A 13,301-nucleotide genomic window follows, 5' to 3' on the forward strand; every position below is an offset into this window, starting at 1 on the left:
GATTCAGATGCAGATGGTGCCTTAGGTTAACTGACAAATGTGGTGACAAGAAGGGTATCTGGTCACAAAATTAAGAAGTAGAAATAGGTTTGATAAAAATCATGGAAAAAGCGCACCTCATTCGATGGGAAAGAACAACAGGAAAGAAACAGGTTTACGGAAATCAACTATACCGCTATACACTCTTAAGACAAAGAAACGACACACCACGAAGATATTATCCGCATGGGACAGAATTCGGTAGATGTGATGTACATGTTCAAAACTCCTCCCGACCAGGCCACAAAGGCCCAACGGTACCGACCGGCCGCCGTGTCATCCTCAGCCCATAGGCGTCACTGGATGCGGATATGGAAGGCATGTGGTCAGCACACCGCTCTCCCGGCCGTGTGTCAGTTTCCGAAACCGGAGCCGCTGCTTCTCAATCAAGTAGCTCCTCAGTTTGCACCCCACATTCCAACAGCGCCCGGCAGACTGGACGGTCACCCATCCAAGTCCTGTCCCAGTTCGACAGCGCCTAACTTTGATGATCTGGCCGTGGGCCATGTACATGTACAGGCTCATATATTATTACAATTTCAGAAAAAAATGGATGGTTTACTCAAGAGAAAGGGCTTCACAAATTGAGCAAGCCAATTACGCGTTGGTCCATCTCTAGCCTTTATGCAAGCACTCATTCGGCTTGTCATCGATTCATAGAGTTGTTGGATGTCCGACAGTGGGATATCGAGCCAGATTCTGTCCAACTGGTGTGTTGGATTGCCAGAATCCTGAGCTGGTTGGAGGGCCCTGACCATAATGCTACAAACACTCTCAACTGGGGAGAGATCTGGTGATCTTGCTGACCGACGTAGGGTTTGGCAAGCATGAAAACAAACAGCAGCATCTCTCGCCGTGTGGAGCGGGCAGCATCTTGCTCAAATGTAAGCCCAAGATGGCTTCCCTTCAGGGGCAACAAAACGTGGCGTAAAATACTGTGGACGTACCGCTGTGTTGTAATGATGCAGCGGATGACAAGCAAAATTGTCCTGTTGTGAAATCAAATGGCTGCCCAGACCACCACTCCTGGCTGTCAGCCTGTATGACGGACGACAGCCAAGTTGGTTCACCACGCTATCCAGACCGTCTCCAGACACTTCTACGCTGGTTATTGGGGCTCAGTTCGAAGCAGGATTCATCATTGAAGACAGTTCTACTCCACTCAATGAGATTCCAGGCTGAATGTGCCCGATGCCACTGCAAACGGGCTTGTTGGCACGAGAGGCGCCGAGAGGTCAGTCCACTTTTGTAAGCCGCCTATTAATGGTCCCAGGGGTCGCTCAAGCACGAGTTGCGTGTCGGATCGATGATAATGATAGCCGCGGGTCCCTGAGTGCCTCTCTGAGGATTGCTCATTCCTCTCTTTGTGTCGTCTATCTAGGTCGACCGCTTTCTTCTTGACGCTGTATTCAGTCACGGTTCACCCATTCCCGCAAAAATCGTCGAATGTTGATATCAGCTCCTATTCAAATGTCGAGCGATTCGCCGATTACTCAAACCGGTTTCTTTGAGGTCAACTACACGTCCTCTCTCAGCTGCTGGTATTTGCGTTTATTGTCCACGCACCTTTCTGCGAGGCATAGTTACTGTCCAGTTGTGTACACTGTGTGGAAGTCGCAAAGATGTTATGCGCTGGCATCGACATGTCACCTGTTTATTATCCTTTCCAGCTGTGCGGTGAAATTGCGCTGCAGGCTCACATGTTCATCCATCGGCCGCTAAAGTTTACAGTTTTGCATTTTCCGTCGATACCTGTACGAATATCAATTTGCAACCAGTTTGCATAGCTCCTTCGTGGTGCGTCATTATTTTTTGCCACCTATAGTGTAGTCAGCAGAAGATCAGCTTCAATGAGGTCTTCAGTACCTTTATAATGTTTTTGGTAACGGTTGAGTCCCATTTCCTTCAAGCATGGCAGTGGCATACTGTTGGAAATACCCAGTACAAAGCAAAACTGTAATTGAAGATCAGACTTTGGAACAAGTTTAGCCGGCAGCTGTGGTCGAGCGGTTCTAGGCGCTTCAGTCCGGAACGACGCGGCTGCTACGGTCGCAGGTTCGAATCCTGCCTCGGGCATGGATGTATGTGATTCCTTAGGTTAGTTAGGTTTAAGTAGTTCTAAGTCTAGGGGACAGATGACCTCAGATGTTAAGTCTCATAGTACTTAGAGCCATTTGAACCATTTGTACAAGTTCAGTATTTTATTTAGGAGTTATATTACTTTTAACGAAGGTAAGAATGTCGATATTAAGTTACGCAAATATATGGCAATATAACCAAACACTGAAAGATGCACGAAGAGACAAAAATGAGACTCTATAAGGTAATGGCTGTGATTGGTCTATTGTATGCCAAAGAATCACGGCTTCCAGCCATGTACAGACGGCTAAAATGAAATTTTTACGAGCACTCAAACGTTGCACTAAATTGGACAGGATGTTTAAACAAAACAGAGATAATGACAAAATAGAAGAAAAAAACAAAAAGGAACACCTGGAGCGAATGAAAGAAACAAGCATTCTAAAGACGACCTTACAACCCAAATCCAAAGGAAAGAGGAACATTGGGCGGCCAGTTAAAAGATGGAACTAAGGCCACAACCAGTCGATAAGTTTGATCTTAGAATGGCAGGAGATGACAGGGAACTCGTACGGAGAAACCTGTTTCCTACCTCTACTCGGATCAAGTGCGTTTTGAATAAAATACGTCGCGATTATATCATTCTACTACAAGGTTTTGAGATTGGAAATGGTTGAAAAATTTGTAATTGGGAAAATAGACAATCGTATTTCTGTGCACACGATTAGCGAATATCTTGTTACTAGCAACGGAACGAGTTTTTTTTTTTTTTAATTAGCTGCAATATGAGTAGTTATGTAGCTTTTTCCATCTCATGAAGATAATCTTCTCTTTAATTACATAAAGGAAATTATTTAAATATCTGGTTAGTCCAATAATAATACTACTTTTCCATCACTTCTACCACAAAATCACATTGATCACATTAACCGACGTTTGAAACAAGCAAGTAACAACCTGATAACCCAGTCACGAGCGTAATGTAGTAGAGCAATTACACTGTCATCATTACCTACTGTCAGAGAGGGCATCTGGTAGCGAAAATAGCATTTCCAGGACCGATAATGGAGTGATTACGCAATCAACCAAAAACTGTGTTGGAAAATACGTTTACAGGAAACCGGATTTGAGAAAAGCAGGTGAAAAACGTTCAAATATGTGTGAAATCTTATGAGACTTAACTGCTAAGGTCATGAGTCGCTAAGCTTACACACTACTTAACTTAAATTATCCTAAGGACAAACACACACACCCATGCCCGCGGAAAGCAGGTGATGCTGTAACAGGTGCGTCGTAAGGTGGCGGGGAATAACAAAAGTTATCGTTCTGGAACCGGTTTCGGTGAGCCGCACTTCCCGAATGCGGAAGCTAGCAGCTCTGCGAATCCAGCCAGCGTGTCACGCAAGCACGAGCTGTTGAGAAGTGATGTACACGGAGGTCACAAGTCATGGGACAGCGATATGTACATACACAGGTGGCACTAGCATCACGCACATAACACTCAGGTGATTCATACGCTACTGGCCATTAAAATTGCTACTCCACGAAGATGACGTGCTACAGACGCGAAATTTAACCGACAGGAAGAAGATGCTGTGATATGCAACTGATTAGCTTTTCAGAGGATTCACACAAGGCTGGCGCCGGTGGCGACACCTACAACGTGCTGACATGAGGAAAGTTTCCAACCGATTTCTCATACACAAACAGCAGTCGACCGGGGTTGCTTGGTGAAACGTTGTTGTGATGCCTCGTGTAAGGAGGAGAAATGCGTACCATCACGTTTCCGACTTTGATAAAGGTCGGATTATAGCCTATCGCGATTGCGGTTTATCGTATCGCGACATTGCTGCTCGCGATGGTCAAGATCCAATGACTGTTAGCAGAATATGGAATCGGTGTGTTCAAGAGGGTAATACGAAACGCCGTGCTGGGTCCCAACGGCCTCGTATCACTAGTAGTCGAGATGACAGGCATCTTATCCGCATGGCTGCAACGGATCGCGCAGCCACGTCTCGATCCCTCAGTCAACAGATGGGGACGTTTGAAACACAACAACCATCTGCACGAACAGTTTTACGGCGTTTGCAGCAGCATGGACTATCAGCTCGGAGACCATGGCTGCGGTTACCCTTGCGCTGCATCACAGACAGGAGCGCCTGCGATGGTGTAATCAACGACGAACCTGGGTGCACGAATGGCAAAACGTCATTTTTTCGGATGAATCCAGGTTCTGTTTACAGCATCATAATCGTCGCATCCGTGTTTGGCGACATCGCGGTGAACGCACATTAGAAGCGTGTATTCGTCATCGCCATACTGGCGTATCACCCGGCGTGATGGTATGGGGTACCATGGTTTACACGTCTCGGTCACATCTTGTTCGCATTGACGGCACTTTGAACAGTGGACGTTACATTTCAGAAGAGTTACGACCCGTGGCTCTACCCTTCATTCGATCCCTGCGAAACCCTACATTTCAGCAGGATAATGCACGACCTAATGTTGAAGGTCCTGTACGGGCCTTTCTGGATACAGAAAATGTTCGATTGCTGCCCTGGCCAGCATATTCTCCAGATCTCTCACCAATTGAAAACGTCTGGTCAATGGTGGCCGAGCAACTGGCTGGTCACAGTACGCCAGTCACTACTCTTGATGAACTATGGTATCGTGTTGAAGTTGCATGGGCAGCTGTACCTGTACATGCCATCCAAGCTCTGTTTGACTCAATGCCCAGGCGTATCAAGGCCGTTATTACGGCCAGAGGTGGTTGTTCTGGGTACTGATTTCTCAGGATCTATGCACCCAAAAATGGCTCTGAGCACTATGGGACTTAACATCTGAGGTCATTAGTCCCCTAGAACGTAGAACTACTTAAACCTAACTAACTTAAGGACATCACACACATCCATGCCCGAGGCAGGATTCGAACCTGCGACCGTACCAGTCGCACGGTTCCGGACTGAGCGCCTAGAACCGCATGGCCACAGCGGCCGGCCTATGCACCGAAATTGCGTTAAAATGTAATCACTTGTCAGTTATAGTATAATATATTTGTCCAATGAATACCCGTTTATCATCTGCATTTCTTCTTGGTGTAGTAATTTTAATGGCCAGTAATGTATATAAAAAGTGTATTATGCACAAAGAATTAAGTTTCTAATTATTACTGCGATCTGTTGACTGGCCAACAATACGCGCCCTTGACTACCAAGCCATTCTGTGAAAACTGCACATCAATAGCACTCTCCATTTCCGCTGTATTTGCAGTGCAAGTTTTAGGTGATTCACTCTGCACACAACATCTTTCGTCAATGTTCTTATATCTGAAATTTGTACATGACTATGCTGATTATGTGAATATACACAGTATAAATATACTAGGTCTTATCCATGTATAGAGTCACTACACAGTAAAAAATATTGTAAGAATAGGTAAGGTAAAGCAGTGGGAAAATCGTATGCGGCAGAGCGGCGCACAAATTCCAAAGGGAAAAGTTGAAGGTAGGGTATGGGAGGACGAATAACAAGTGCAGCCACAGCTGCACAAGAGCCTCCAAGCAGCTGATGCAGTCGAACATGAGCAACTCACCGGTTATCATCCCATCAGGGAGAGGCAACACAGTTAGGTTCATAGCACGTTGCAGGAAACTATACAGGGATAAAACGCTGAAATCCAATTTCAGAAAGGTGCTATGTGTTAGTCACAAACGGAAGGAGGCTGCTTGGATTATGCAAACGAGAACATCTGACTCAACGCATCATCTCACTACTTGCAGACAGAGTATCATTTGGTCCTGTAAATGCACTAATCAGTATTTGTATTTATTGAGTGATTACATAAAGTGTATTATTTCAAACGCGTGTGTGGACTGTGCTGGACGTAATTTATACTGCCTAACAGTTTCATTATCTATATTCCAAAATTTTATACTTAATGTCTCAATACTGACAAAAATTGGTAGATGAGCGGACTAAACATAATGGTCAGACTTCTAAAGTAGTTTTTTGTTCACTACAAATAACAAATTTCAAAGCAGTTTTAAAAAAAATACAGTTCTATAATTAGCATATGCAGTTTTCATACTTTGGAGTCGAAAGGGAGATATCTGTTTGTTGCAGAATCTTGAAACGTGTAGTAATTTTACCAACTAGTAATTTTACGAACTCTTTAGATTGTGATACTGAAACTGCATTTCTTAGTGTGCTACTTCTGCGTAGTTTTGTCAACGTTTGCATCAGCGCTTTTATTGTACTGGCGTTCAGAGTTACGTTAGAAAGTACACTCAGGTTCAGAAAAAAACAGATCACCTTGGACCACTAGAGATAGGACTTTCATATTCACAGGGCATGTACATTGGTATGTTCTCCAGAAATGATTAACATTGCAGTCACACTGGTTCAGCGTGTGTCCTGTTGCCTAGTAGGCACAGGATCCACCATGGGTCCTGATAACTTGTTCCATGCGTGATGGCATCGATGCGTATAACCCCGCGAATTGAGTCCTGTGGTATAGCCATCCATGCTGCATTCACCTGGTTCCAAAGTTCACCTGTGGTCGTTGGCATTGGGTCACAGCGCTGCACCTGTCGTTTCACCGTATCCCAAACATTTTCGATTGGCGACAAGTCTGGTGATCTGGTGAGCCAGGGAAAAAGGCTGATATCTTGTGACACCAAGAAGGCACGTGTTCGTGCAACAACATGTGGTCGTGCATTATCTTGCTGAAAAACTGCATCTGCAATCCTGTGCAGAAAGGGTGTGATACGGGTCACAGGATGTCATTCACGTAGGCCACGATGGTCACAGTGTCTTGGACACGAACCAACTGTGTTTTGTGGCTGTACCCAATAGCATCTCGCACCATAAAGCCTTGAGCTGGCGCTGTATGTCTTGTGCGAATGTAGTCGCTGTGACGCCAATCGCCCTGTGTGTGGCGAACCAAAAGTCAGCTACCATTTTCAAACAAAAAGAACTTTAATTCGTCCGGAAACACTATATGATGCCCTTCCTGTCCCCAGTCACGTCGTTCCAAACACCGTTGCCGTCTAGCGTGTTTCTGCACATTCGTCGCAGGTAGACAGAGAAGTTGACGACGCGCACGTAGCTGATGTTGTAATACACTACTGGCCATTAAAATTGCTACACCACGAAGAAATTTAACCAACAGGAAGAAGATGCTGTGCTACGCAAATGATTAGCTTTTCGCCTGTGGCGACACCTACAACGTGCTGACATGAGGAAAGTTTCCAACCGATTTCGCATACACGAACAGCAGCTGACAGGAGTTTCAGGGTGAGACGTTGTTGTGATGCGTCGTGTAAGGAGGAGAAATGCGTACCATCACGTTTCCGACTTTGATAAAGGTCGGATTGTAGCCTATCGCGAGTGCGGTTTATCGGATCGCGACATTGCTGCTCGCGTTGGTCGAGATCCTATGACTGTTACCAGAATATGGAATCGGTGGGTTCAGGAGGGTAATATGGAACGCCGTGCTGCTTCCCAACGGCCTCGTATCACTAGCAGTCGAGATGACAGGGATCTTGTCCGCACGGCTGTAACGGATCGTGCAGCCACGTCTCGATCCCTGAGTCAACAGATGGGGACGTTTGAAAGACAACAGCCATCTCCACGAACAGTTTTACGACGTTTCCAGCAGCATGGACTATCAGCTCGGAGACCATGGCTGCGGTTACCCTTGACGCTGCATCACAGACAGGAGCGCCTGCAATGGTGTACTCAACAGAAAAGGCGTTATTCCACAACACGATAATGCAAGACAGCAGTGCGCAAGACGAAACCTTAAAAAATAAATGATTGGGGTGAGAGGTATTGCCTCATCCACCACACTCGATCGATACTGTGCCATAGGATTTCCATTTACTCCGATCACTACAACGTTTTCTAAGTGGCAAAAATGGTGAAAATGTAGATGATGTGCAAAATGCCACCTCCAGATATTTATCTCAAATACCAATTGATTTTTTTATTTTGATTTGCACAGTAGATGACAAAAGGTTGTTGATAACCATGGTGATTATCTCAACGATTAAAAATACAAACTCATTAGCAATTTATACATACGAATTTAATGTGAAAATACGATGTTACTTTCTGGCCCCTCCAACCATACTTAAAACATCCACACTCACATTCTTCTCTATTCTAACAGAGTTACACATTAAATTTTTATTGTAGGATTGTGACAATCTCCGCAGCATCACGCATGCTTTTGAAAAGACATAACACGGTCAGTATTTAACCTGCCAGTGTAGCCGAGAGCGCTAATGCGCTGATTCCTGGACTCGGGTAGGCGCGCTGGCCCCGGATCGAATCCGTCCGGCGTATTAACGACGAGGGCCGATATGGCGGCCAGCCTGGATGTGGCTTTTAGGCGGTTTTCCACATCCCACTAGGTGAATACCGGGTCGGTCCCCAAGTTCCACCTCCGTTACACGACTCACAGACATTTGAAAACGTTCGCACTGTTTCATGACTTACACTCGACGCAGACAGCTGGGGTACACTACTTCCGTCCCAGGGAGTTCGGGGTGGCGTCAGGAAGAGCATCCGGCCACCGTCTGCAACTAACACTGCCAAATCCGTAATAACAAAGCCGACCCCGCGTTGGAGCGGGACAACGGCCCCGAGAGAGAAAGAAATAACATGGTCAGTATTTCGATCCTATCCTTTGCGATCTGACGCTCTAAAGGCAAAAGTTCTGGGAAAAGAGTGATACACAATGAGAAACCTTGTCTTTTATTTCATTAAACTTAAAGGCACGCGTGTACAGTCCGGAATCCAATTTGTGGCAAGATAATCTGCAGTCGTGTCTGGAGTATGTAGACATTATACTGTACAATGATCCACAATTAATCTAGTGTTGAGCCACAGAAGATGGAGTGTTGACACCACACAGTGATTCCCAGAGTAACGAATGGGTGAGAATAAGAAGTGTGATACTCACAAGCCCGAAGACGATGAAGATGAGCTGCAGCACGTCGGTGTAGGTGACGCTGAGCAGGCCGCCCACCATGGTGTAGGCGGCGGCGAACACGGCGCTCACCGTAACCGACGTCACACGGTCCAGCCCCAGGATCACCTCCAGAGAAGAGCCTGCAGTAACACGCCATATTTTACCGGAGCATGCACGGAACATTCAAAGGTAAAACAAAAAGGTGGATGAAAACACTGTTTCTTAGCACAAAGTTTTGGTTGGACTCTCTTTGAGGTCGATATCTCACTGGTGACTGCAGATACCATTCGATACTTAATGTTCCAAAAAAGACATTATACTACTTGGTATTGCAATGTAACATGTATGAATGACTGCTGAGTGACATATCTTTCAACGAGAATATACACTTACGAACCGAAACATTATGACCTCTACTCACTGAATATTGCCTGTGGCAGATACGAGACCTAGTAAGGGAGATACGTAAGCAGAGCATAGCCAGAATGCGAGAATTGTGTTACAGTAGTTTCAGAAATATGATAGTGAAGTGACGTTAACGCTATGGGTCACCAAATGCGTCTCACGTGAACTCGCTGGAACACATGAGTATGGGGACTAGGCCGCCGTCACCCCAAATACCGTTTCCAAGATGGCGGCGATTACGTAATCCAAGATGGCGGCCGTGACGTCAGCTGATAATTCGAGTACCGTTACCAAAGAAGACGGGAAAGTGCCACGCCCCCCTGGTGGGAAGTTTGAATTTTTGGAGGGAAGAAATGTCAACTGGGCTACCTCCACTAATCTAAGAAAATGGCGGGAAAGAAAGGGCAGTTCGCCTACCTCCACTAACCTAAGAAAATGATGGGAGAGAAAGGGCACTTCGGTTATCTTTACTAACCTAAGTCATCCGCCCGCCACATCTTCCTAGGAATTGGCTGGGAATGGACTTAACCTATGCTGGATAGGATGGACATAAGTCTTCTTTGTCACCCACCCCCTTCAACTATTGTACTGCGTTTTATATAAAAATTATGAAAATTAACCCAGGGTTCTGCACTTAATCTACTGTTCTGCTCCATGTCACCCACTCATGCACACCCTCCCCTGAACTATTGTACAGCTAACACCAAGTTGATATAAAAAAATTTATGAAAAATAAATGAAATCGATATTTTACGCTTGTATGGGGTAGTTTCTTTTTTTAGTCACATCAACCTTATTGGCCGGTGAAATCGATGGAATACAGTTTAAACAAAAGATAGCTAATAAAAAACACATCCTGCCACTCGACACCTGACGCCACTGCCGCCCTGCTACCCGCTGCCGCCACAGCATCGCCCTGGCATTCATGGGCGGCCCTCCCTCAGGCTAGCTGGTTAGGGCTCCATCAGTCAGACTGCTCGCAGTGGCCCGATTCCGCAGCGCATCCTCCTCTGCCATCACGTCCTAGCCGATCAGTTGACGTAAGCACACACCCATGTCCACCTCACCACAGAATTCCAAGGGGCGCTCACACTAATCCCATACAAAAAATGCCTCAGCAGCACGTGTGTTTACCGTTGCTGACGCTACACCTTTGGATACTGATGTCACAGACTGCACTATAGAAGTCTATTCCAGAATAGCACGAGCTGCTTTCTCCCTAGTCACCCTAACGGGACATACGGGCTGCGTCCAGCCATGCTTAACTGCCCCAGCATGACTGACACATCGCAGCGAAACGTCTGCATGGACACTCACCATCTAAAAGGTTCTGAATGCTATACTGAAGTGACATGGATATGTAAAATAAGAGCCAAGTCGACCTCTCGGAAATTGTATAGTGACCCAGAAATAGCTAACGATCACTTTTGTAGGAGGATTTATGATTGTCCTGTGGTGTCACCGCCAGACACCACACTTGCTAGGTGGTAGCCTTTAAATCGGCCGCGGTCCGTTACTATACGGCGGACCCGCGTGTCGCCACTGTCAGTGATAGCAGACCGAGCGCCACCACACGGCAGGTCTAGAGAGACGTCCTGGCACTTGCCCCAGTTGTACAGCCGACTTTGCTAGCGAAGCTACACTGACCGATACGCTCTCATTTGCTGAGACGATAGTTAGCATAGCCTTCAGCTACGTCATTTGCTATGACCTAGCAAGGCACCGTATTCCATTGATATTTATTATGTGAAGCATGTATCATCAAGAGAGATGTTCTACAATTGTGGATTAAAGTTAAGTATTACATCATCTACGTACTTTATTTGCAATTCTCAAGATATTGTCCTGTTCCAGACCTCACGCCAGTCAGCGTGTAATTAAACGCGTGCATTTCGGCCTCCTCTAGCAACACAGTGTTGGCGCTTCTGCCAACACTACAGTCCTAACACAGCATGTTTACGAAAATAGCGCGGAATAACGCCGAATGCATTCCTCCTGATGGTCCTAATGTGGCACCCTGTCCATCACATCTTACCCTTCCTGCTTTCAACATACACAAACGTTCTCATCGCTGTTTAGAGACTCCTATATCCCAGCACAAAGGAAGTCTTGTGAATGAATGGGGGATTATCATTGGCTCTTATCGAATTTACTCGCCGAATTACTGATGCCACCAGTGTGGAAGCACCATCCGGCTTTTTTTTTTCTTTCAGCAGATGAGACTTTCAGCCGCAAAAAACTATTTTATACAAATAGCCATATTGCACCCACCATTAAACCTTGCAAAGTGCTCTACATTCCGTCAAATACGGAAAGACTCTTACTCAATTACACTGCTATCTGACTGAGGACAGGAGCTTGAATATTACAGCATAAAACCGATCTCCAACCAAGCAATATATCACCGCATACCATGTCGATGTAGTAAACATACAATTTGTATAAAGCATCATACAAAATCACCCCTTTTACATCATTTGTACATATACCGCAAAGACAGACAGCATAAGCACATGCAGCATAGGTATACTTGCGGCCCTAGATACTTCCCGCGAGGTCAGGCATTCATGCAATCCCAACATGTGACCAGAGCGCCCTCAGTGTATTGAAATCACTCTCAGAACTGTTACGCAAAGATTGACTCGTTTCCCCCTCAGCAGAAACGCATTACTTTTTCTGGTCTGGTCCTGCTTGCTTACTCGCTTTTCTACACACATCTCCAGACTCTGTGATTACAAGAACATATCTAATTTCGCATGGTTTGCTAGAATATAATACCATTTTCGCGGTACTTCTCGATATCAAACACATATCAATATCACTTGCATAGTAGTATCGATCGCGCAATGTAATTCTGAAGATATAGACTGGCAATTATTTCTTTAGAAACCCGAAACTTCAGCTAGGTGGAGCGTGCTGTAAACCATAGAGTAAGCAGAAATTTATCCCTTTATGGGGAAAAACTCGACAAAAGAAAAATTGAGTGAACTGATATTTCCACTCGCTAATATCGATGTCAGTGATGTAACAGATTCCAAATCATCCCTATAATTTACAAAGTCAACAAAGGTGTTTCTCATATCTAGAGAACCAGCAAACGTGTCTTCTACCTGCTCGATGCACACACCACAATCCATGTTCTCTCAACTAAATGAAGGCGCGAAATGTGAAGAAGCAGTCAACCGAATATGGGCGGGAATAATGGCCCAGCACAAACATATGTCCATATTGAATCTTCTCAAAATACCACGTGATCACGAAAGCTGTCCAACACATACTAAGTATTAGTCCGCTATTCATCCATCTAGAGGACTACACGGTTAAGTCAGCTACATTCCTATACGCCAACAGGCCTTTCCATTCGGACAACTCCTAACATTGATGGGAAACGTGAATCACTCCCATCACCGGCGTTGAATGCCAAGCACGCATAGGCAGAATGATCCTAGAAAATCGGTCACATATATGCTTTATCATTGTACATACAATTAAATGTTACGATCAAAGTCTCAATTGAATGACGTGCAACAGTGAGCAAAGTATCGGAAATACACCCTGCTGACGGCTGTGGCTCTGGAAATAGAAATATCTGTACCATTCTTATGAACTGACATACTCTTTCCTTTGCTGTCACAGTATTCCACATCAAATCCATACCTTCTGTTGCACATGTCTGAACACAAACACATACTTCATAAGCCTGATGCCCATGGCAAACCGATAACACATCCCCTAATGCTAAGTATACGATCCGAAATAATACTGACCGAAAATCAACCATTGGTGAGCATGTCTCAGAAGT

At 45.3% G+C, this 13,301-nt stretch overlaps 1 protein-coding gene across 1 annotated transcript in view; it reads right to left on the reverse strand.

Annotated features, from left to right (window-relative positions):
- LOC124594528 (high-affinity choline transporter 1-like) overlaps nucleotides 1-13,301 on the reverse strand; it is a 378,310-nt gene that overhangs the window by 92,872 nt on the left and 272,137 nt on the right. The window contains exon 5 of the mRNA XM_047132900.1: nucleotides 9,086-9,234. Coding sequence (XP_046988856.1) covers nucleotides 9,086-9,234 — 149 coding nt within the window. The remainder of the gene's footprint in view (nucleotides 1-9,085; nucleotides 9,235-13,301) is intronic.

The sequence above is a fragment of the Schistocerca americana genome, chromosome 2 (genome assembly GCF_021461395.2).
Source record: "Schistocerca americana isolate TAMUIC-IGC-003095 chromosome 2, iqSchAmer2.1, whole genome shotgun sequence".
NCBI classification, from domain to species: Eukaryota; Metazoa; Arthropoda; class Insecta; order Orthoptera; family Acrididae; genus Schistocerca; species Schistocerca americana.